The following is a 22,122-nucleotide window of genomic DNA, read 5'->3' on the forward strand; positions in this document are numbered from 1 at the left end:
TTCTCTGCGTAACTAGCGAGCTAGAAAGCTCCATTCAGAAGAGATAAATGCTGGTGGGCAGGAAGGGTAGCACTGCCTCGTTTTATCTGTACAAGAAATCAGGGATTAAGCTTGCAAAGTGGATTTCCATCAAGGTTACACCTGAAACCTCAGACTGAAATATTAATGCATTCTTCACCCTACTGACCTTTCCTGCAAGAGAAGGTTTTATTAATTACTGGCGGCATTTTAGACATCTTTTTTTATTTGTTTACTTTTTGCATTTAAGGTGGATGACCTTAAGACGAGCTGAAATGATGCTGCAGCTCTGTGACTGTGACTGTGAGTGTCTTCATCAACGGCCTAATCAGAGCCTGTAGCTTTAGCTGTCATCTCCAATCAGGTTGTGTGGGTTGACAGAGCATCAGATGTATGACCCCCCCCCTCTCCCACTGTGCTACGTGTCTGTTGATCAATGCACGGAAGGCATCTGGGACAGGGAGGAGGCGAGGGGTTCGATAACACTGACACTGTGTGCGGTGTGTAATCTCATCTGAGAGGCTGTCATATCAGACAGGGCTGCTGCACTGACACGCTACGCTCTCCCAGAGTGGCAAATTAGATTGCTGCAATTAGATTGACGTGTGTACCGCTCAAAGTCTGGAGCCTCAATAATCATGTCTGGACAGTGTGCATTTTGTATTCGTTTGATTAGATTAATGTGTTCGCAGGTGTGTTGATTGGCTCTTTAGTCTCTGACACTTTGATTGTTTGAAAGCCCTTGTAAAAGCCAATCATTTCACATTCAAACCTTTTCTCATACTGTAAAATTAACCCTGAATGTGTGTGGTGGCCTTTTAAACCCCGCCACCTTAACTGAGCTTTGCATTGTGACTCACATGTGTCACAGTCCAAATCACAATGCCTTTCAGATAGTATTGTTATCATTTTGGGCTGATTTACTCTCACTTTTAACAAAATAAAGCATAGAAACGTTGGAGAGCCAACTAACACAAAATGAGTACTAAGCCACAAAGACTGGAGTACAGAATGCTTTGCCAGATGATTTTTTTAGAAAACATTGAAGGCTTGCTTGAAAAAGTAGAAGAAGAAAGAATCTTGCTGCATCAAAATAAATGACAGTACCTCAGAGATCAATGAGAGATTGATACCACCTCCCTCTGACAAGTATTCATCAACTGCTGTGTGCAACATGAGGAGACTAAACACCGATATGCTCTGAAATAAAGGACTCCTGCTATCCATAGCAGAAGCCTCTGGCTCATTCGCCTTCTCCTCTGCAGGCCTCATAATGGAACAAATTTATTTTGACTCCGGCTCTAATGTGCCTTGATCTATCAATTCTCTGTTCCTTCCTCTGTCTTGCCAAGCTATTGCTATCACACTGGAAGGCCTAAAGCACCATTAGATGCAAGTCTTTTCGCAGGGCAGTTTGATTGTATGATTACCATAATGGTGAAGATGGAGAGACAGACGGGGATGGGGTGAGATGGGACGCAGCCAGGACTGGTTTCCTCGAATTTTGTCAATGTGGTCCTTTACCGAGGGGGTAGAGAGTGTAGGGGTGAGATTTAAATGCACAGTCGTGGCAGCCATGGCAGCAAGACAGTCGTACAGATGTATCCAAAGAACAAGGAGTCCATTTCTCAAACACATAGTACCGATTCTATGGTCAAGATGTTCTTAGATAAAGGTCAACAATAAAACAGCTAATATTCAATGTATGTATCTGTTATACTTTATATGATCATATCGCATGATTGAAAGCTCAAGAGAAGGTAATAAAAGGACCTTGTGGTGACATTAACTAGAAAAGATAGATCACCATTTACAGTCAGGGAAGACACAAAGGGTAAATGGATTTTTGAAGGCTAAGTTTCTGTAATTCTGGATCTTTATTCGAGTAAAGTTCTCAGAGATTTAAAGCATGAGAACTTTTTCATATGTAATTTTTCACTAACACACCCACATACAGTATGAGTATTAGCAGGTTACAAGTCAGTGGTCCAGCAGCTTGTATCTCATATGTTTTTCGTCACTTCACTGAGACACGAGACTGTTTTCTGAGCTGCCCCTTCTTCATCCTCCGCTGCTACATCAATGTGTCACACACAACACAGCTTTGCATATTCCTTGAAGCGGGGTCGGCATTCCTTAGCCTTATGATTCAAGCAATGCGTCTCAGTAAACAGAGTTCTCCAAACAGCTGCGTCTCTGTGGCTGCCGCCTGTTTAGATATACAGCGCTTACTCTGCAGTGTTACTCGAGACCAGGTCTTCCCAAAGCTTGATTGGAGAATGGGAAATACGTTGCAAGCTCAATTTGTCCTGTGTAAAGAGAACAAATTGTGCAGTCTTGAGTGAAAGCGAGGATTCAGTCGAACACAGCTAATGAGCCCCATGTATGCACCCTTGCTCTGTGAAGTAACTGGTAGAACAGTCTTTACATTGATAATCAGTGGGATTAGTTTCCCCAACTTACATCTTGTAGCAAGGATCGGATAGGATCTGGAAGTAAGAATCTTATATTTGCAGCTGCAGTTGAAGGTCTTAGTGCAAGTTCCCTCTGATAGTGGCACTGTCAGTTCCTGCTGGCTTATCTTTGGATGGTTGCCCAAGCTCTTTGGGCCTTGCAGTCGGAAATACTTAAAGGTTTGTCGGGATGACTACAAACACAGGCAGCTGAAAATATGTTTAGATAAATCTGGGTTGAAACCAAAGTAAACAAGCCGCTGTTACTTTGGTGGTATTTCACTTCTATACCTGCACAATAAAATTGTATGTAATCTGATTTACTTGTCATTGTTTTTGTCATATATGTCCAGGGGAACATAAAGAACTTGTTACAGATTAAAGATGTAGTCACTAAAATGATTTTGAAATAAAGTCTCTTCACCTTGATCCTGTTATCAGCAGCACCAACAATAAACTTGAATCTACAAAATCTACAAGCCCTGCTTCATAGCATCAAAATGTATTAAATTACGTCCATTAAATCCTCATTTTTCCTTTCTTAGTGGCATGATGACAATGGAACACAAAAGACCTGCCTGTGCTAGCTGGGCTGGGCACACTCTGTACGACCAAATTTCCTCTGTTCCAATTTCAGATTTGTATTCAACGATGTTTTTAGATGACGTTCATTTGATTACAATGCAAGAAGTCATGGATTGGAATTTTTTTTTGCTATGTCATCATAAGCTCGCAAGCAATGCAGGCGAAGGCTAAACTGCAATTTTACAGACTCTGGAGGTCAGACAAAATCTTCATTCTTTCTGAACAACTCTTTCAGTCCTCGACAAAATATGCTGTTTCTAACCGCCCTCCAGAACGTTTCCTGATCTGAGAAACAAACTTTATGATGTGAGCATGCCAGGGTTGCATTAGGTTTAGACACAAATGGAAAGGGACGTTGTGGAGATATGGTTCGTTAACATTAGGGAATGATCTTGGTCATGGTTATAAGAAACCAACATTTGAACATGCATTAGTTGTAGTACATCCAGTTGATCCTCCCTCCTCACCTATTGTTGATACTCCTTGACTTATCTGACATCTCCTCCTCAAGGCGACTAAAGCACACCATTAGAAGCCTTTTCAGAAAAATCCATCTTGATTGATCAACATGACGTTTCTCATTTTTAGTCTCTCCATACCTTTTTCGTGTTCTTCCCAAAATCTACTTAATCCCGCTCGCTCTAAACTGACTTTCTTCTTCATCGCTGCTCCGTTGGCACTCTCCATCAAAAGTCCACTCACCTACAGAGTCATCTCCTTAGTGCACTCTATCTGCGGTGCTAAGCGTGTGCCTTGAATAGCAAACAGCTAGATATCGTTAACATCACACAGACACACTGGCTCGCTAACCCTGTCTCTCTAGTGCCAGGTAGCATTAGCACTAACAAGATGCTCATTGCCCTGGTGATTGATAATTGGATGCTGGCAACCACTGGTAACAGGGCAGTGTTATTAATGTGAATCCAGCGTCTGCATCAATTAGATTCACTTTGATGAAGTTAACAGGGTGACTTATTGACCACATTTTTAATATTTTATTCCTTCAGCTGTTGGTGCCTTGAGTCACAAGCTAAAATGAGAAATGTATCGCTCTGTTTTCCCATGGGTGTATTAAAGCACTCCATCTCTGAAATCTAATTATTCTTATCTGGTTAAGTATAATGCACTTTTAATGTCCTTAGTCAATGAAATTTATATTGAACATCGGATGGCATTTCAGGAATATCAGCATATATTTTGCATGTGCATCATGCAGTATGCTGGCTGAATGAATTTAATGCAGAAATGTTTCCACTGAACTGTCCCCTGAGGGAGGAAATAAAGGAGAGTTTTATCCTGATAAATATATATATCAGCAATGTATGTATGTACATATTGAGAAAGAGAGAAGACAGTAATATCACAACACACAAATGGGCATCAGCGAGCGATTGATCATGTGGACTCTGGCCGTCTAATGTAACCCTCCTGACCGACACTGACTGGCCTGTGACAGCCATGATAAATGAACATCCACCGGCCAATGTCTCACTAATGGCTTTCCTTGTACTCTGCATGCCTGCACACACACACACGCTCACTCACACACTCACTCACTCACATACAGATGTACATCACTCATTCTTATGCACACTTCTCACTTGCAGGCTTACACTTAATTTGTACTTCCTAATACTGATGCTCAAGGGACGAGTGCATGTTAATGTATTAATGTGTGCTTTTAGCAGCAAGAATGTAATTCCATCAAATGGATATAACAAGCTTTTAGCAGCTTTAGGTAATTACTGTTTCCTGTCCTATCTGCCTTTAAATATAAAACATTCGACTTAGTGCTGAAAGTTGATTAGTTGTCAATCTGTGAAAATGTATCAACAACAATTCGACAACTGATAATCATTTAAGTCATATGTTTGATTCAATTGTAAACTGAATATCTGTGGGTTTTGAGCTGTTAGTCAGTGGAAGCACACATGTGAATACATCACCTTTGTCTCTGGGAATATATTCAATTTTCTAGACTAAACAATTAGTTAATTAATCAGAGAGAAATTAATGAGTAATGACAGTAATCATTAACTGCAGCCCTAATTTTGTCATGTATTAGTCTGTAGCAGAGACCACCGATGAAGTACCACAGCGCAGTATCATCAAATGACCTTGTGTTTTCTGTTTTTTAAACCACAAACTCACTGTCTGTGCCATTGTCATTAGCATTGTAGGTGACCTGGGGCAAAACTTTGCTTTTGGGCCACTACTGACTCCTGCCTATTGCCCTCAGTGCAATGTGTATGTACTCTGCTGCCTTCAAGTTCCTATTAAGTAAATACAGCTAAATTAGGAATATACATTATTTGAATACAAGAAACAGTGACCTAAGAATATTAAGTTCTTAAAACTGCATTTATACATAGTCCCTCTACAAGGCATAGCCACAAAATTAGCTAATAATGCAGGACCCACTTTAGTTGATGTGTGTCTGTTAAGCAGATTCCCTAACAAATTTTCCACTAATCAGATTATCAAAACCAATTGACTTGCAGTCAGATTGGGGTCCCTCAGTACCTGGGGCCCCCTGCACAGCTGTCTGCTTTGCCCAGCTGGTAATCCAGCCTTGTTCTGTGGATGGTCTGTCATTATTTATGGCCTGATGCTCCCACTGCAGTATTTGAGTCTGATAGGTAGCTTTTATAGGCTGTGAGCTGAGTAGACGTTTATCAAATCCATAACTGTACTGAGTGCGATGCATCATTCTGGCAATAATCTGGTCTTTCCTTTCATTCTCACTGCTTACGTCATTATGTGATGCATCCCCAGTCTGTAAATAAAGCTTGTGTTGTTTTGTTTACTTAGCATTAAATGTCAGGCTAAATGCATTATGGAAGACATTAGAATGCATAAGAATGTAAATTGAGAACGAAAGCATGTCAGTGTGTGCATGTGTATCAGTCTTTATAAATACACAATAGAACAAACCTATTGCCCTTGTCTTCAGAGGATCCCTCAGGGCTCCTTCCATTTGTAGCAAAGGGCTACAGAAATAAATAGGGTCTTAGACCATGGAAGCTGAAGGAGAACACCATGATGGATTGATCTGCTCCGTCAATCCTCAGAGTCAATCAATCATCTTAGCGATGGTGCTGTTTTCAATAGGAATTTTCCACACTCTGCTTCTTTGCCTGCAGCCACAGAGACCTCTGGGGTTGGATAACAGGAATGCATTAGATATCTGACTACACCACTCGTCTCAGTTGTCACCGTCACAATTTGTCATTAGAAGGAGATAAGGCTGCTCTGTAAGCAAACTGGAAATACTGTCAGAGTTTGAGTTACATCTGGAAATGCACTGGATTTCCTTCCTCTGTAACATTAGCAGAAACAGGAAGTCTTTCTCATATGATGCACCAACATACATCTGACACCACATATGGTGCATACAGTCCACACTAGGACATGGCTAACAACCTCAGCAGATGGTCCTCTAGAGTTATGTAGACTACATGTGTCTTGCTTCAGGCTAGCACTGGCCTCTCGCTGACAATATGAGGTGAACTTCCAGCAGGCACACCACAGCAGATTAGCTTTCAAAGGATGAGGATGTGTGGTAAATTTGAACTGAATTGCCATGAAAAGCCAGCTTTGTCGGGACTGAAAGCCAGGTGTGTGGTACTGTACCAAAATGAGAAAAAGCTAATGAGAACAAGTGACTTTTGAGGAATGTGATGTGGCTATATGAGTGATTTGCAGGATGCAGAAAGCTTCAAGCAGTGTTTGTCCGCCTCTGATGCTATTAATAGTACTGGATTTACAGCCAAAGCATATGGCACCCGTCATTCAGTCAAGCCAAGTCATTGATCCCTGTTCCTCGTGCACTTTGGCATCCCGGCTGACCTCGCCAGCTAATCCATAAAGCTGTGGAGATAAGGTGAAATGTAAGTGGTGCTGACAGTTTTCCTCTTGTGGTAATGCATAGCTAACTACAAGTAATTTAGGGTGAAACGAGTGGAGTTGTTCATGGAAACTGAAACAAACCCACTGACAGTGACAGAGTTTGCTGTTTGTTCAGACTTATAGACAGGAGACACCTCAGTCGTAGTGCACATGTCGTTACAATAACAGCATTTAGCACTAAACAATTAGGAAATTAATTTAGTAGTTCACAGACAGAAAAGTATATCACAACACTTCCTATCCGCAGCAGCAGTATAGAACAATATAGAATTTAGCTGCCAATATAATCAAAGACAGAGTAATTAATTGTTTAAGTCATTCAAGCAGAAATGTTTGGCTTTTTGCTGCTCTGTAAAAGTAAGGATTTGCTGCCTCTTATTCCACCTTGTTTTGAATTGAACATTGGGCTTCGGGCTCAACTTGACTCTGGCATTTTCCACCGTTTTCTGACATTTTATAGGCTAAACAATTAACTGATTAAACTAAAAAAAACTTAATTCAACTACATATTCTTTTTTGGAATAAAAAAGCAGAAACTCCTGAAGACGTTGAAAGAGAGGCTTGTGATTTGTCGCCCAAAGGTATGGTTACCATTTGCATATTTGGTGAGCTTTAACAATAACTCCTGATAAAAACCAAAGACTTTGATGTGCCAGGTTGCTGTGTGGTTGCATCAGATCAATCCAGCCATCTACTGTAAGCTAGGTTGCTCTCAGGGGTGAATATAAAGAGTTTTCATCACTTCTCGATGAACCAGGTCAGTTTCCACACTATTGCATTTTTTTTCTAGTAATCTACAATATGAGCCCCAGAGCGGTTTGATTCACAGTCTATTTAGTCACAGTTTCTTCTTATTAAACTTCCAAACCACATTTTGCCCTTCAACTCTGTTACAATAATTCATTAAGGATAATGTTTATTTTTCCTTTGTGCCGACTTGTCTCTTTGTTTCATTTACATAATATTTGGTCATGTGGGAGTGAAAATAGGCCATGCAATTTCTCAAAAGGCCACCAGAATGAAATGAACACCCCTCAGCATTTCTCATTTAGTTTGTGAAAAGAAATGAATAGCTTCAAATGAGATTCTTAAAGACAGGCACTTGTACACACAGAGATTTTACACACCGAGTTAACGAAGGGAACACACAGACTGAGTGTAATCCAAGAGCAGCTGCTAAATATTTGCTATAATCAAATGTATCAGTCCTTTTTCCCTTCCGGTGGTTGATTCCTAAATGACTTGACTTTCATCTTACACTGCAGCGACTGATGCTTTGTAGCTGACGCTTTACATCTCACAGAGAAGATGCTTTTTATCTGGACCACACAAAGCTGTTTTAGTATCATCATTCAGCATTACTGCGGCAATTACAGAAGCTCGGCATGTGAGAGACTTTAATGTTTTAGTTTTTATCACAGATGCTGTCAAGTTACTTTTGCTTATCAGAACATTAAAGGTTTGGGGTTAAATCTGAGTACTTATCTACCTTCGAAGAATTTATGTAACAGTCAAGTAGCTAATGAATTGTCAGCTATTTAGCGTACTCATTACTTTCTTTCCCTTTTAAGTCTTCAGAAAAGTTTTACATATTTCGCCTCATTTGTCATTTGACATATGCAAATCTGGTTTTAGCATTATGGACATTTTCTACAAAGGAAACACCATCCTTCCAGAGGGATCAGCGACTGAAATACTGTAGCGTAGCATCACTGTGATGCACTGTTAAAAGGAATACAGCACAACACATCATGCTGTTAGAATTTAATCTGTGTGTAACTTTCACCAAACAGCTTGAAGTCATGTTAAAATCAAGCAGGTGCTAGAACATGTGGAGAGAGAAAAGTGTTGTGAACAACCCCAGTGGAAAAAGTAGGTGATTACACAGATGAAATTCCCTGGCTCACTGTCAATCATTGGTTTCCTGTGCCAGTTTCACAAGTGATTGACACTGTTCCTTGTGAAAAGTTTAACTTTTTTAGCATCTTTCACCTTTCACACCTTATTAACCCCTAACTTCCACGGGGTGCTTAATGTCAGAGTTCCATCCATGACGCAAGGAGATTGAGCCAGACAGGAAGTCAGACACAGGGATGAATTAGAGAATCCGATAAGTTTTGAAAATAAAACAACCTGTGCTGACTTCCAATTACACATCAACAAGAAACACAATGTAAACAGACAAGAAACAAAACCATTTAACTACGAAGCCTACTTACCCATGTTAGAAGCACAGATATCAAGGAAAAATGACCAAAGTCAACAAAATCAGGCAGGCAAAACACTCCGCTTCTGAAACGAGCCTGGTGTGGATTACAGCCATGTGGAGGATGGTACAAAAACACATTGCCACCGCAATGTCATGGAGACATAACTAGTGGAATCTCATGGTAACACTTTATTTTAACCTCCACCATTTAGCACTTATAAGTATCTTATAAACAGTGAGTGAGTGGTTTATGACGCGCTATAATGTAGGTGTAAGCTGAAATAGCGTAATTTAAAGTGTTAAATGAATTTGTCAACAACTTTAATTAGAATTGTATATACAGATTTGAAACATGTCCATCACATGTGGGGAAAAAAACATTTCACTTGGCAAATGTCACCTGATAAATTCACATCATGTAGGCAGATGTGACTTTAAAGATATCATAGGTGCGAACATCTGTCACATTTAAGACTCCATGCGAACACGCGTTTTACAAGTCATGTATGTGTAACCACATGTGGTGTCAAATATCTGAAAATCACATATCACACAATACAACGTGATGTGAATTTATCAGGTGACGGCCACATGTGCATATATGTGACATTTCCTCGAGATGGACATGATTTCGCATGAAGAGTTTTTGTTGACGGATTCATAAATGAACACTGTGAATGTGTTATAAACCCTCTCTTTGGTGTTGTGAGCGAATTGATAGGGGAAGTTAAAATAGATTTAGTCTCTCCTGAGCGGCTCGTCTCTGTTTGAACAGGCATAACTCAGTTCTCTTATGCATTTTGCAGGTGGCCTGAGAGGAGCCTCCATCATTGACTCACTGGACACGCTATATATTATGGGATTGATGGAAGAATATAACGATGCCAAGGAGTGGGTGCAGACCAGCCTGGACCTAAACTCGGTAAGAAACCATTTTTATTTTAATTATTTACTTTTTAAGCTGTAACTACTTTAAAGTCTCCGTTCAGCTCATGGACAACCACTACATCAACATAATGAAGTTTTCAGCAGTGGTCTAATTGCGTGCTGGATCGATTTTAAGCAGAGCTATTCTGCTTTAACACAAACATTGTGTCCACCGAGTTGGACAGTTTTCCAAAGCTCGAGACATTCCAGCAAGAATCAAAAGCTTCCTGTGTGGCCACCGGCCACGCCATGTTACCGGCTGATGGGATTCTCTGGTGCTCTGAAAGGTCTCCGCAGGGCAGAAAATGTGATAAAGAGAGGAGGGGAGGGGTTGCAGGGATGTTTTTTTCAGAAAGAAAAAATTGAGGAAGAGAGAAGGCGAAAAGAAGCTGTGGCCCTTTCTTTGAGCGAGTCTGTAATGATGCTGCCGGGAACAGCTGAAGGTTGCCAGTTCTGATATCATGTTGGGATTGAGTGGAAGCTGAGGAGAGTGCCAACCAGGACAGGTTTTTGTGTGCTTTTCTGCCAACAGTGAAGTGTGGGTCAGTAAGTTTTGTAAATGAGAGAGGTCATTTCTGGGCCAGCTCACACTCACGTCTTCAACCGGTTGTAAAAATGTGGTTTAACGTAATGTAGCGTAATTACAAAACGACTGTGCCATTCTGACCGTCACCTTCGTTCTGCAGACGTGAAGCAATAATTGCACCAAATCACTGCCTGTTATGACAGGTTGTCAGGTTTCTCAGCTTTGAAAAGGTGTGTTTGCTGACAAAATCAGCCTCAATTAGCTTTAGCGCTTGTTTATTTCAGGTCCCTTTCTAAGAAAACAAATCCGGACTGTATTTAACATGTTTGGCACATGATGCCTGCAGTACCTTTGAACAGCACACCTTTGTGTGGAGATTGATGTCATCATGAGTTGTGCACAAATTTATTCCACTTGGGTGCAGCCCCAGCTTATTATCAGAGGTAAAACACATGGCGTGTTTATGATGTCCTTTTATCTCGTGGAGCCCAGCAACATCTTCATCACTGCCAGTTTTGAGGCAACAACAAATCCCCAGTGAGCGTTAATTTCACCCACACATCAAAGGAAACCTTAATTTTTCAGTTAGCGTTTCTCACTCATGGCACGAACACACACACTCCCTCAGATACATATGCATCGTGAAAGGCAAACATGGAGAGAGGCATGACACACACACACACACACACACACACACACACACACACAGCTCTTCTGTCTCCCTGTGGCCAGTCTATCCCGGTGGATGCAGATGAATATTAACTTTGAGAGGAGCTGCTGCTGCTGGCTATGGCAGCCCTCACAGCCCGAGCGGAGAGGGCCAGTAATGGCAGCCACTGACAAACAGCCGCACAGTCACCAATCATAAAGACAACAAACACAGATTTACACTTCACACTGCACTTTGTCATGGGTGCCACAATCCATCAGTCTCACTCCCTCATGCCCTCGTCTGGGGTCCGGGGGGGTCACGTCCACCAGGCCGCTACCCCTTCTCCTTTGGGACAATTAGATGTAACTTATTAGTGACAGTTTAGGTTATTTCTCCAAAGTTTTTAATATTTTAAGGTCAAATAATTTACATGTTCTGGTGGAGGGGCTATTTTCTGTCTCTGTACATAGTTTAAAAATTTACTGACTAGATCTTTGGATAGTGGGCGAGTGTGAGCTTCTGAATCAGCCAGTTTTACAGTAATGCAAGCATACTTATCCATGCACATTCGTAAGTTTGATATTTGCCAGAATGGTAGATGGGAACCATGATTGATGTGTGTGGACAATGGGGAGAGATGTGACAGATGTGAGGCTTTGTTAACACGGAAACACATCGACACACACACCTACTGTACACAAAGTGGTGTTTTTTGGTATCAAATACCTGCAACACCTCAGAGAGTCTGTGTGTCACAGGATATCATCATTCTGATATTGAAGTGCAGCTTGTACATCTACACGCCCTCCTCAGAAAAAAAATAACTCACTGGCTCAACATACAGATTGTCAGATGCACTTGGGAATGGTTCACCAAGCTTGCCAAGAGCCTCAGAGAATTTTCTGATGTCCTAATTTTGATCAAAATACCACTTAAGGAAATGCATGCAGTGTAAGAGCAACTCCTGGGAAAATGCAGCACGTAGCATCATTAGTATTCTCATTATCTGAACCTAAAATAGAGCAATATTTGCTCATTTTTAATGAAACATTTTTTTCTCTCTTGGAGGGGAATCAGTTTGATATTTTGATTCTACATTTTTAATTTATACTTAAAAGTTTGCTTTATAATTTGATGATTAAGATGTGTATTACTGTATGTGCACAATGTCGTTTGTAGAACTGCTCCATCAGCTGAGCTTTGTTATCAATTTGCTGCCTATATTTTAATTCTTTGAAACTGGGTTTCGCCCATAAAGGCACGGCAGTGTTGTCCAACTCCATTTTGTCGAATATTGTGTTGTTTTTAGGCCTGCACGGTATGAGGAAAATCTGCGATAAATAAACAAATACTGAAGTGTGCATATTACAACATACAAGAAATATGGATGAGTTTGCTGGCAACAGTTTGATAAGGTTTTGATTTTGTAAAGTCTTCCCATGTAAAAATGAATGGGATGTTGCTCTGATTTTAGCATCTAGTTAATAAAAATACTGTAGTGAAAGAACAAGAAAGCAATGACAGATGTGGGCTAATGTATTTGAACAAAGGAAAATAAGAAACTTTCCTGTTTTAAACAATCCTCATGGCCATTTGAAGGTGCACTTGAATGCACCTTCAAATGGCCTGGCCTTGAAGTCCCTGTCAATAAAATGACTTTCTTATTCATAGTGTTTCAGGCAGTCTTTTGCATGTTCACGTTGACGATGAAAATATGATTTATCGGTCAGCTTGAGGTGTTATATGTTTGTTGTATAGCGATGCGCATACAGTAGCATAAGGAAAGAGAAAGAGGGAGAGACATGTTTCATTCTTAATTACATTATAACATCACCAGACGCGGCCACTATGCAAAGCAGCGTGTAAAGCTCAGCTGTTGAAGCCTGTCTGTCATCCAGAACTCGACCCATAACAACAGCCGGTCTGTAACTTGTTAACAGTGAAACAGGAACAGACAGACAAGGAAGCATTACAGTGGTACAGATGTGACAGTATTTGCAGCAGGTTTCAGTCCGTCTCCTCCTACCAGGAAGCTCAGACATCAGCTGCTGTGTTGCGATCAGAGAATTTTTCTTCTTTTTTCTGCAGGAGCTAAACAAATGGTAATTGCTGAATTCTCCACTTTTATTTCGATTTTCACTAATGGGTTTAACAAAGGCGGATGCAGTGGATTTTGAAACTGTGCCAAGTGATCAAATTACGTTCTCTGAAATTCATCCTGGCCATATGACTTTAAAACAAACAACAAGCTCCTGAAGCGGAGCTGCTCAACAAACAGACTGGCCCATTCTGGTGGCGGAGCCAATTATCAAGACAAAAGAAGCTCCAGAATGTTTCCGCCAGTGCTGGCTTTTGCCATATTTCCCCACAAGCTGTTGTTGCATAAAGCTTGAATAAGTAGTTGGCATTGTTTTCCGCCAGTTAGCATTGTGGAGGTTCTGGTGTTTGACTAGGACTCAGCTAAAATGTCTCTGTAGTATTTCTGCGTAGGTGGCATCACGTGCCATGTTTCCCTTTATTATGAGGATCTTTTATTAAGTTTGGTCAGCACTGTATGTTTTTTAAGTTGTGGTCAAGAGCTTGTCCTCTGGCAGTTCATCAGACCGGTTCATTTAAGAGAGGCTAATGAAGAGTGATTAATGAGGACTTTAAGATTGGATTGTATTCCCTCATGTCTCCTCCCAAATTTTATTACTCTTCTAGACCTCCTCCTTGTCTTTTCCTCTTCCAGCCACTTTCATTTCAACTCTAGCCATATCAGTTATTGTCTGTTTCAGCACTTCTGACCCATCGTCTGGAAATTTATTGGGTATGATAAAACCTTCTGTCGTCTACTCTATTTCATTCCCTTGTCGTTTAAATGCACACTTGCAGGTACGGTCAGGTCTGCTATCGGCGTGTAAAATATTAATAAGAAAACAGAGTTGTGATTGATGTATTGATGATGGGTTCAACGAAGAGAAGGTGTCTCACAGGTTGTATGGTTGCTTTGCACATATCCAACCTTAGTATTTCTTCTCTATGTTTGTGTCATGGAGGTTTTATTGGTTTTGAAGAAGTAAAAAATGGGTTTAAAGTAAGAACAGACGGTTGAAAACATCCACTGAGGGAAAGCACCAAATTCAGATTATCTTTATTGTTACAGGCCATGGACCTGTTGAGATGACTCACTCAGGGGTCCATGGAGGACTTAATCCAACCACATGCTGTCCGAAGGAGGATAAACAGGAAATAACAACACAAGAGTGCAAATATTACCATTCAGACCATTATTTTTATTCCACAACACTACAAACTGCCATTATAGGCTGCCACTCTCAACCCTGTGGACTTTGACTCATAGGCACAAGATGCATCTGGACTTTATCAGCTCCCCTGACAGGCAGTCACTCAACTAGGCTTATTGGTTAATCACTGTTCAGATGTGTAGAATAAATAGATGTGTTGTAAGAACGTGTGTTATTGGAAGTACTGAGCATGCAGATGGACACCTGGGACTTGATTATGCTGCTGAAGTAGTTTTAGTCAAATAATCGATTAGTCGATTCACAGAAAATTAATCGGCAGCTTTTTTAATGATCGCTGAATCTTATGAGCAAAAAATCACTGGTTTCAATCTGAATATCTGATAATAAACTAATTATCTTTACGTTTGGGGTTGTTGGTCAGACAAAACAAGGGATTTGAATATGTCATCTTGGATGTGGAATACATATTAATTAACATATCTTGCTGTTTTTTTGCATTTATAATTTATTTAATTTTTGTATGCATTTTATGGACAGAGCTTTTAATCGTTCAACCGTCTAATCGACTGATGAAACTAATCGTTAGTTGCCTCTTTCACTGGTTTTATGGATGTTTTTAGCTGATGTTATATGGCTTTTTGAAGCTGTCTCACTAAAGAAGGTTGTCTCATAAAAAATGTATATTTTGATCTTGATGACACAGTATGGTTTAGTGTGTAAGCTACAGTACAGGTGCACCATGGGACTCAAAGGCTTTGCTCTTGTTACATTTTCTGTATACAAAATCCAACCATGTGCTTCATTTGTTTGTCTGCCATATGATATTACCCTGCAGAGTCATTAATAGTACTGCAGGTAACTTAACGGCATCCTGTGTGTTCATGTGCAGTGCCGTCACACTGAGTGATCTTGTGCAGAAGCTGAAGTGTGCACATCTTTCTCAGTGAAATCTCATCTATTGTGATTTTACATTGGTGCCGTTTATAGATTAAAGGGTCCCCCTGTGCATTTGTTGATGGTTCCCATAAAGCTTGTTCAGCATAACTAGCAACATGCACTGGCAATAACTCCTGATACACCACCATGAAAATCTCCTGAGCCAGACCAGGATAGCAAAGTGACTGGATAATTAGCACAGTCAGGCCTATAATTCCACGTCTCTGGTTAGACTTAAGTGGGTGTGAAGTCTCGTGGGTGTCATTTGGAGAAATTAAAGAAAGGAGCTCTGTTTTTGTCATGGCACGCGCTACATTTTTCTACCCGTGAGCAAGTGCTGATGTTGGCATGTGTAAGTGTCACTAAATAAGCCAGACAGACAGCAGCGTGGGAGTGGATGGACTTCACTATTATTTCTGAGGCATGAGTTAGAGAGGTCTTTAGGGTGACAGTGACATGAAATGTGTTGTTGGTTCAGACCAGGACATAATCTCATATAACCAGATCCAGATATTTGGCCACAAAATTGTGTAAGATACAAACCTCTGTTTCCACGTTCCACTGTCACCAGCTGAAATAAACCCTTAATTCACTGAGTTTTTCCATCGCTGCCTCTCTACCGTTGCCGGCCTCTCTGTACAACTGGGTTAGCTCACTGATCCACAGTCAGTAGCTGAGCTGCGGCTCGCACTCGTCCATTAAACAGGCAAAACAAACTGACAAAAAAAAATCACTGTGTCATTGTGAGCATGTTAGCATCCAGGCATTAGTGTTTAGCTCCAAGCACCGCTGTGCATAAGTACAGCCTTACAGAGCTGCTAGCATGGCTGTAGACTATTAGTCTTGTTTGTTTTGGCTTGTTTAATGCCTGCACTCATTTGCTGTTGTGGTCACTTGCTGCGAGCTTGACAGCGATGAAATGTGACGGAAAGCGCAGTAGCGGCTGTTTCAGGAGCAGAATGAGGCTGAATACTGCAGTAGTTTCTTGAAACTGTGGTGGAAGTTGTACAGTGTCAGAAGCACATATTTCCCTTGAACATCCAAGACATAAAAGCAATCCCTCAAACCTCTGCACAACACTTCTGTCTGCTTGAGATGTCTGCATACAGAACAAAACGTCTCCATTAGCTTGAGGACTCGGAAATAAACTTTGCAGTGAGATAAAGTGTTTAGATTGAAAATAGCTCAAGTGTATTTGTGTCAGCGCTGTAATAATCCAGATATAATTGACTTCTTGGTAGAATGAGTGCAGATACATTGCTTATTGTTATTGCTGTTAATCTGTTCAACCTCAAAAGGATGCTGGGCCCAGAGGCCAGAAAGAGATCAGATAGACACACAAGACACACTCCTTTCACAGAGGAGTGAAAGTTGGGTGAGAGAGGATGCTTGGGAGGGGAGCTTCATCAAATCGTCTCAGAGATTGCCGGCAGCATCTCACCAGCTACTGTACAATATAGTGTATGTACAGAACCACAACACACAGGCATAACTCGGCTGAAAATGCAGAGGAATGTATCACTATTTCTAGCATGATTGCTAAAGAAAAAAAAATGTTGACTGAGTTCAACTTTTTCATCTCCTCAGGCAAATACATAGTGCATGTGAAGGTTGTTATCCTAAAATATTTTGAGCGACCAAAAACTCATAACTTTTTTTGTTTTTCCATGATGGCAGTTTTTTTTTTACTTGGATGCGTTTTAAAAATGTCAACATTCCCATCCATATCTCATTAATCAGCTGTTAATGGGTTATTTTCTAAATGTACGCTCACGTTTGAGCACAGGATAAATGCGACATCATTTCATAACAAGTACGACCTGGAGCAAGGTTGTTGTTTACCTCTGCGGATCTGTTTTTTGACCCTCAGTGACCTTCTGTCTGCGCTAAACGAGACCCAACTAGCTCCCAGTCATGCAGGCGTCTGAGGGAAAACGGTGTCATTTACGGTGCTTCAATGAGATGCTTCAGTGAAGACGTTGTGCCCCTGAGCTGAGGTCAAGCTGAGCTGACATTCTGTCTCAGGATGTGGAGGGCAAAGGACAATTTGCGTGGGTGGTTCATCATTACAGCTATTTACCAGCACATTTTATATCATTCATGAACTTCGACCCTGTGGACTCTTTAGGCGCAGGGAAACAATGACATGAGAGGCTCGCTACTACGGTGAGGACAGAATTAGCAGATGGAGAGCTTTTGAATTACTGTAGAAGTAGACACCATTTAAAAATATCACTGAATGACTTCAGTTGGTGATGTAAAATGCCCAAAACATTGTTTGTTGACCTTGACACTGAGATTTTTGTAAAAAGCTGTTGAGTTGTTTCATTAAATCTGATAAAGTGTAGTAGATGGACAGGAGCAGCTTGGTAGCGCTTTGGTAAAGTGCAAGACCTAAAGCTGCTGTCATCAATATTTTGTATTAACAATGGATGAAATGACTGTGTACTGTGAAAGGAGTCATAGTGAAGCTGCAGAGAATTATTACCTGACGCTGCAGTTCCCCTCAGCATTTCACTGACTTTGTTTCAGTTTTACAGATTTACTGTTTCTGTTCACTCACTGTTTTTAGCCACAGCTGAATGTGCAGCTGTTTTAAGCAAAAAAGCTCTTAGAAATCCGCTGGACGCTACCTGCACAGCAACAAACAGCAAATTTGGACTGGTTAATATAATGAAGCATTTAGCAGCTAAAGAGCCAGATATTCCACTGAGGAGTTGAAACCAGGACTAAAAGAAGATTCGATATTCGACTTATATTCATCGAGAGGGCAGAAACATGACTCTGAATGAATGTTAATGTCTGTCTGTGCAGAAACTTTTTCAGAAACACTTAACACATTACACGTTAAAGCTGAGTAGTTAATTGGCAGAAAATTGATAAAACTTTTAAGTCATTTAGCAGCAAAACTGGCAATTATTTGGGAGGATTTGCTGCTTGCCTGTGTTTTATATCATTGTACAGGAAATATTTTTGAGTTTTTTACTGCACACCTAAGAAAACGAGCGAAACAAAGAAAATGAGTGACTGGCATTTTTCAGTACTCTCTGACCTTTTTTGAACTACATTATTAACTGACTAATGTCAAAAACCTACAGATGAATTTATAATTAAACTAATTGTTAGTTCCTGACACAGTCACTTGAAAACCAGAGAACGTCATAGATTCACTGGTGGGAAAAGGCTGTGAGAGTGGTCTGATTAGACTTTGGAGCACCAAAGCAACTGTAGGCCATTAATACTCTCCTAAATAATACAGCTGAAGTCATATGAAGACAAGTATACTGAAACAGAAATGTCTGTAATTGATGCATTAATTACCCCAGTTAATGACCTCATCTACATAACTGAGCATTTAATATATCAACGTGAACACGGTGGAGCATCAGGCAGCTCAAGTGCCTCTTTTTTTCTTGCCGGCAGTTTGGGAGCATGCAGCCTCCGGTGCCGTTGAGACAGAGTGAAGGATGTGGCTCAGTCAGCGAGGCCAAATGCAGTGGGAGGCATATGATGAGAGACAGAGGCAGGCAGTTACACACCGAGTTGGGAAGAGGGAAGATGGGCTGTAGCCGGTTGAATCGTAATGGCAGCGCGAGAGCATAGCGAGGTCCCACGAGACCCGAGCATCATCATTTAGGACTCGGTGGGGAGCTGATGCATCCCCCAGGAGAGAGCCAGAGACCTGTACACAGAATGCTGCTGTCTTGAGTTTGCTTTTGTGTATTTGTGTGTACGTATGTACAGAGAGAGCGTCAAAAGACGAAGGCGCGCTCTGAAAATAGATGCAGATAGACGAATATTCCTGGATGCAGTGTGGAAAAGACGGTGGGGTGATGGGCTGGGTTGTAATTCACTTATAATTTATCACCCCGGCATATTTGATTAATTATTCACCAGGCTGTTAATTTACAATTTCATGCACTTAGCAGAGATGTTTATGATATGCAGCGCATTAGCTATTTCGTTTGTGCGTGTCTTTTTGATGATGTTTAAGATGACGTTTGCCGCTGATTAATTACCATATTTTAAAAGATAAAGTGTTGTCAAAGAAGTAAAATGTAAATCAAATCACCTGATGAGATTCAAACCATTAGCCAATAGTTTAACTTAACGCCTCTCTGCTTGGACCATTTAATCAGGTTTATTGGTCTGAGATTGGGTATTCACTGAAGCATCTACTGCAAAGATGCATCATGGGAATGTAACGAGCGAAGCAGTCGGGTAAAAGAAAAAGAACTTGATGTATTGAGACTGGTAACCTTTACCGTCTAATGTCTGTCAGTGAAAATGCTCTTTGAAAAATAGGAAACAGTCACTTTACATTTCAAATTACAGCCACGAATGAAGGCTTCAGAAAAAGAGACGCGACTCCCTGATGTTTTGATTGTTTAGCTTCTCACTGAATAGATGTCTGGGTTTTTTTTAAGTTTATTATATAAGCCTCTTTTAACAAGTTTTGAAGTAATGCTGAAAAAGTAGATATCCATAAACCAAAAAATGATGTAGCTTTGTAGGCCAGTCTATTTAAACTCAAACAATTTGCTAATAACGTTCTTGTCACTCAAGTGTTTCCAGCTAGGTTGATGTCATCCACCTAAATATTGAGCTGCGTGGGCTCATCCTAAGTGTGGTCCCTTTTTTAATTTTTTTTAATAATTGACATGAAGTTAAGAGCTTTCTTTCCATCAGGGAAGGCTGTTTAGCATGCTCGAGAGGTTAGCGGTCATTAACAGTAATGTCAGAGACTGCTCTCACAGCTTGGACTCTGATCAAGACTGTAATTACTGTACAATTTATATATAGATATAGAAAAAAGTAAAGAAAAAGCAGCCGCAGCTTTCTGCCCTGAAAGTAGCCGGGTGTAGTCGAGCGGCCTTTCAGCAGAGGAAGCAGCGTTCAGTGTGCAGCATGCTAGACTGACAGAGATTAGCATAGCAGGATCTAATTGGTCCCTTTCACGATTCCTCCATGTTAATTAGCAATGTTAAGTTAAATCACAGCCAGTAAGTGTGAATCACCAGCTCTGGTAAGAGAAGCAATCATCTGCTTAATTTTTATCCTTGGCTCATCGAGTCATTTTTTTCTGTCACATCAGTCTAATTTGGCTTTGAAATGTGGGAGCCAGTTGAAAACCTGGATCGCGGCGATGCTGAGAGTCGTCTGCCCAGTGACAATGATGCCTCTTTATTAGCGGTAAATCATTGCATTAGCGTCTGAGTGGGACACACCACTGGGCAACAGTCTAGTCAGCTCCTTGGCACACAGCAGCGCGGCGGCCATGCCAATCAGGCTCATGTCCCAAGCAAATCTGGGCTGAGTCCGACGGCAATCTTTGCCATGTCTGTTGAATACTCATGGACAGAGAAACAGGCATCAAACACTGTCGGCATCAAACACTGTCAGCAACATCGCACGATGCTGTTGAAGCAGAACGCGTACAAGGTACGACAGGAATGTGCCCAATGAGTCATTACACTCATTAATTAATTTTCTTTTCTGCAGTAGCTCCTCCTGCTCGACAGTTACATTATGGAGAACGATTAAAAGCTAATTTTTCTACAAGTATCACGCATATTTTAAACACTCAAAACGTTGTTAATTGCAGTATGCAGTAGTCTGAGTAGTTTGAGACCTTCTCGTTCGAGTGATCGACTTTTTCACAGCTGTAGTTCGGTTCATTTGGTCCGGACAGAGAGAAAAAGTTATTGCATTTTAGTTCTGGTCCGGTTCATGTTCACACTGCCATTTCCGGCATGAACCAAGATGAGTAAACATGGAAGATGTACAGACTGACAGGTAACTGGATAGTTTTGGTGATGACTTAATGCGTCATCAGCGCATCATTCGGTCCCACAAAGGGAAATCAAGTGCAGGTGACTGACAGCAGGTCAGGCAGCACTTTAATGCTTCTCATGTGTATATTTATGTCCTCCTGTTTCACACGGAGCTAACAAACTGATTGTTTGTGTTGTTAGACTGCACATCAGCCACATGTTTTGAATAATGACAAATATGTGCAACTCTGATTCCAAGAAAGGTGGTACACTGTGTGAAACATTAAATAAAACTTTACAAAGACTACATTTTTAATGATTTACCTCATCACTTCATTGATTTTTGTAAATATCTGCTTATCCTGAATTTGATGCAGCAACATGTTTCAAACAAGTTGGGACAGGAGCAACAAAAGACTGGGAAAGTTGTGGAACGTTCCACAGGTGAACAGGTTGATTGGTAACAGGTGATAGTATCATGATGGTATGAAAGGAGCATCCTGGAAAGGCTTAGTCGTTCACAAGCAAGGATTGAGCGAGGTTCAACACTTTGTGAACACGTGATTGCATAAAGGATGTTGGTACCTGGGCTCGGGAACACTTTTTAAACTGTTGTCAGTAAACACAGTTTGTTTGCAAATGATTGAAATCTGTTTATGTTTACCTTTTACTCAGCATCCTAACTTTTTTGCAATCAGGGTTGTAGATACAGGATGAAAAAGAGGTGTCTTGTACAGCAAAATAGTGAAGTATTGCTGTGGGATCGCTGTGTCACACACATCAATGGACTTGACTAAAATACACAGTAGGATACAAGTACAGACCACAAAAATTCTGGTGGTTGGTTCATTTACTTTCACACCCAAAACAAACTACGCCAGAGCC

The 22,122-nt window shown here is 40.8% G+C and overlaps 1 protein-coding gene across 2 annotated transcripts in view; it reads left to right on the plus strand.

The window, feature by feature from the left end:
- LOC121610772 (mannosyl-oligosaccharide 1,2-alpha-mannosidase IA) overlaps window positions 1-22,122 on the plus strand; it is a 183,411-nt gene that overhangs the window by 95,508 nt on the left and 65,781 nt on the right. For both annotated transcript variants that reach the window (XM_041943042.1, XM_041943043.1), the window contains exon 3: window positions 9,981-10,096. In XM_041943042.1, the coding sequence (XP_041798976.1) occupies window positions 9,981-10,096 (116 nt within the window). The remainder of the gene's footprint in view (window positions 1-9,980; window positions 10,097-22,122) is intronic.

This window comes from Chelmon rostratus, chromosome 8 (genome assembly GCF_017976325.1).
Source record: "Chelmon rostratus isolate fCheRos1 chromosome 8, fCheRos1.pri, whole genome shotgun sequence".
Taxonomy (NCBI): domain Eukaryota; kingdom Metazoa; phylum Chordata; class Actinopteri; order Chaetodontiformes; family Chaetodontidae; genus Chelmon; species Chelmon rostratus.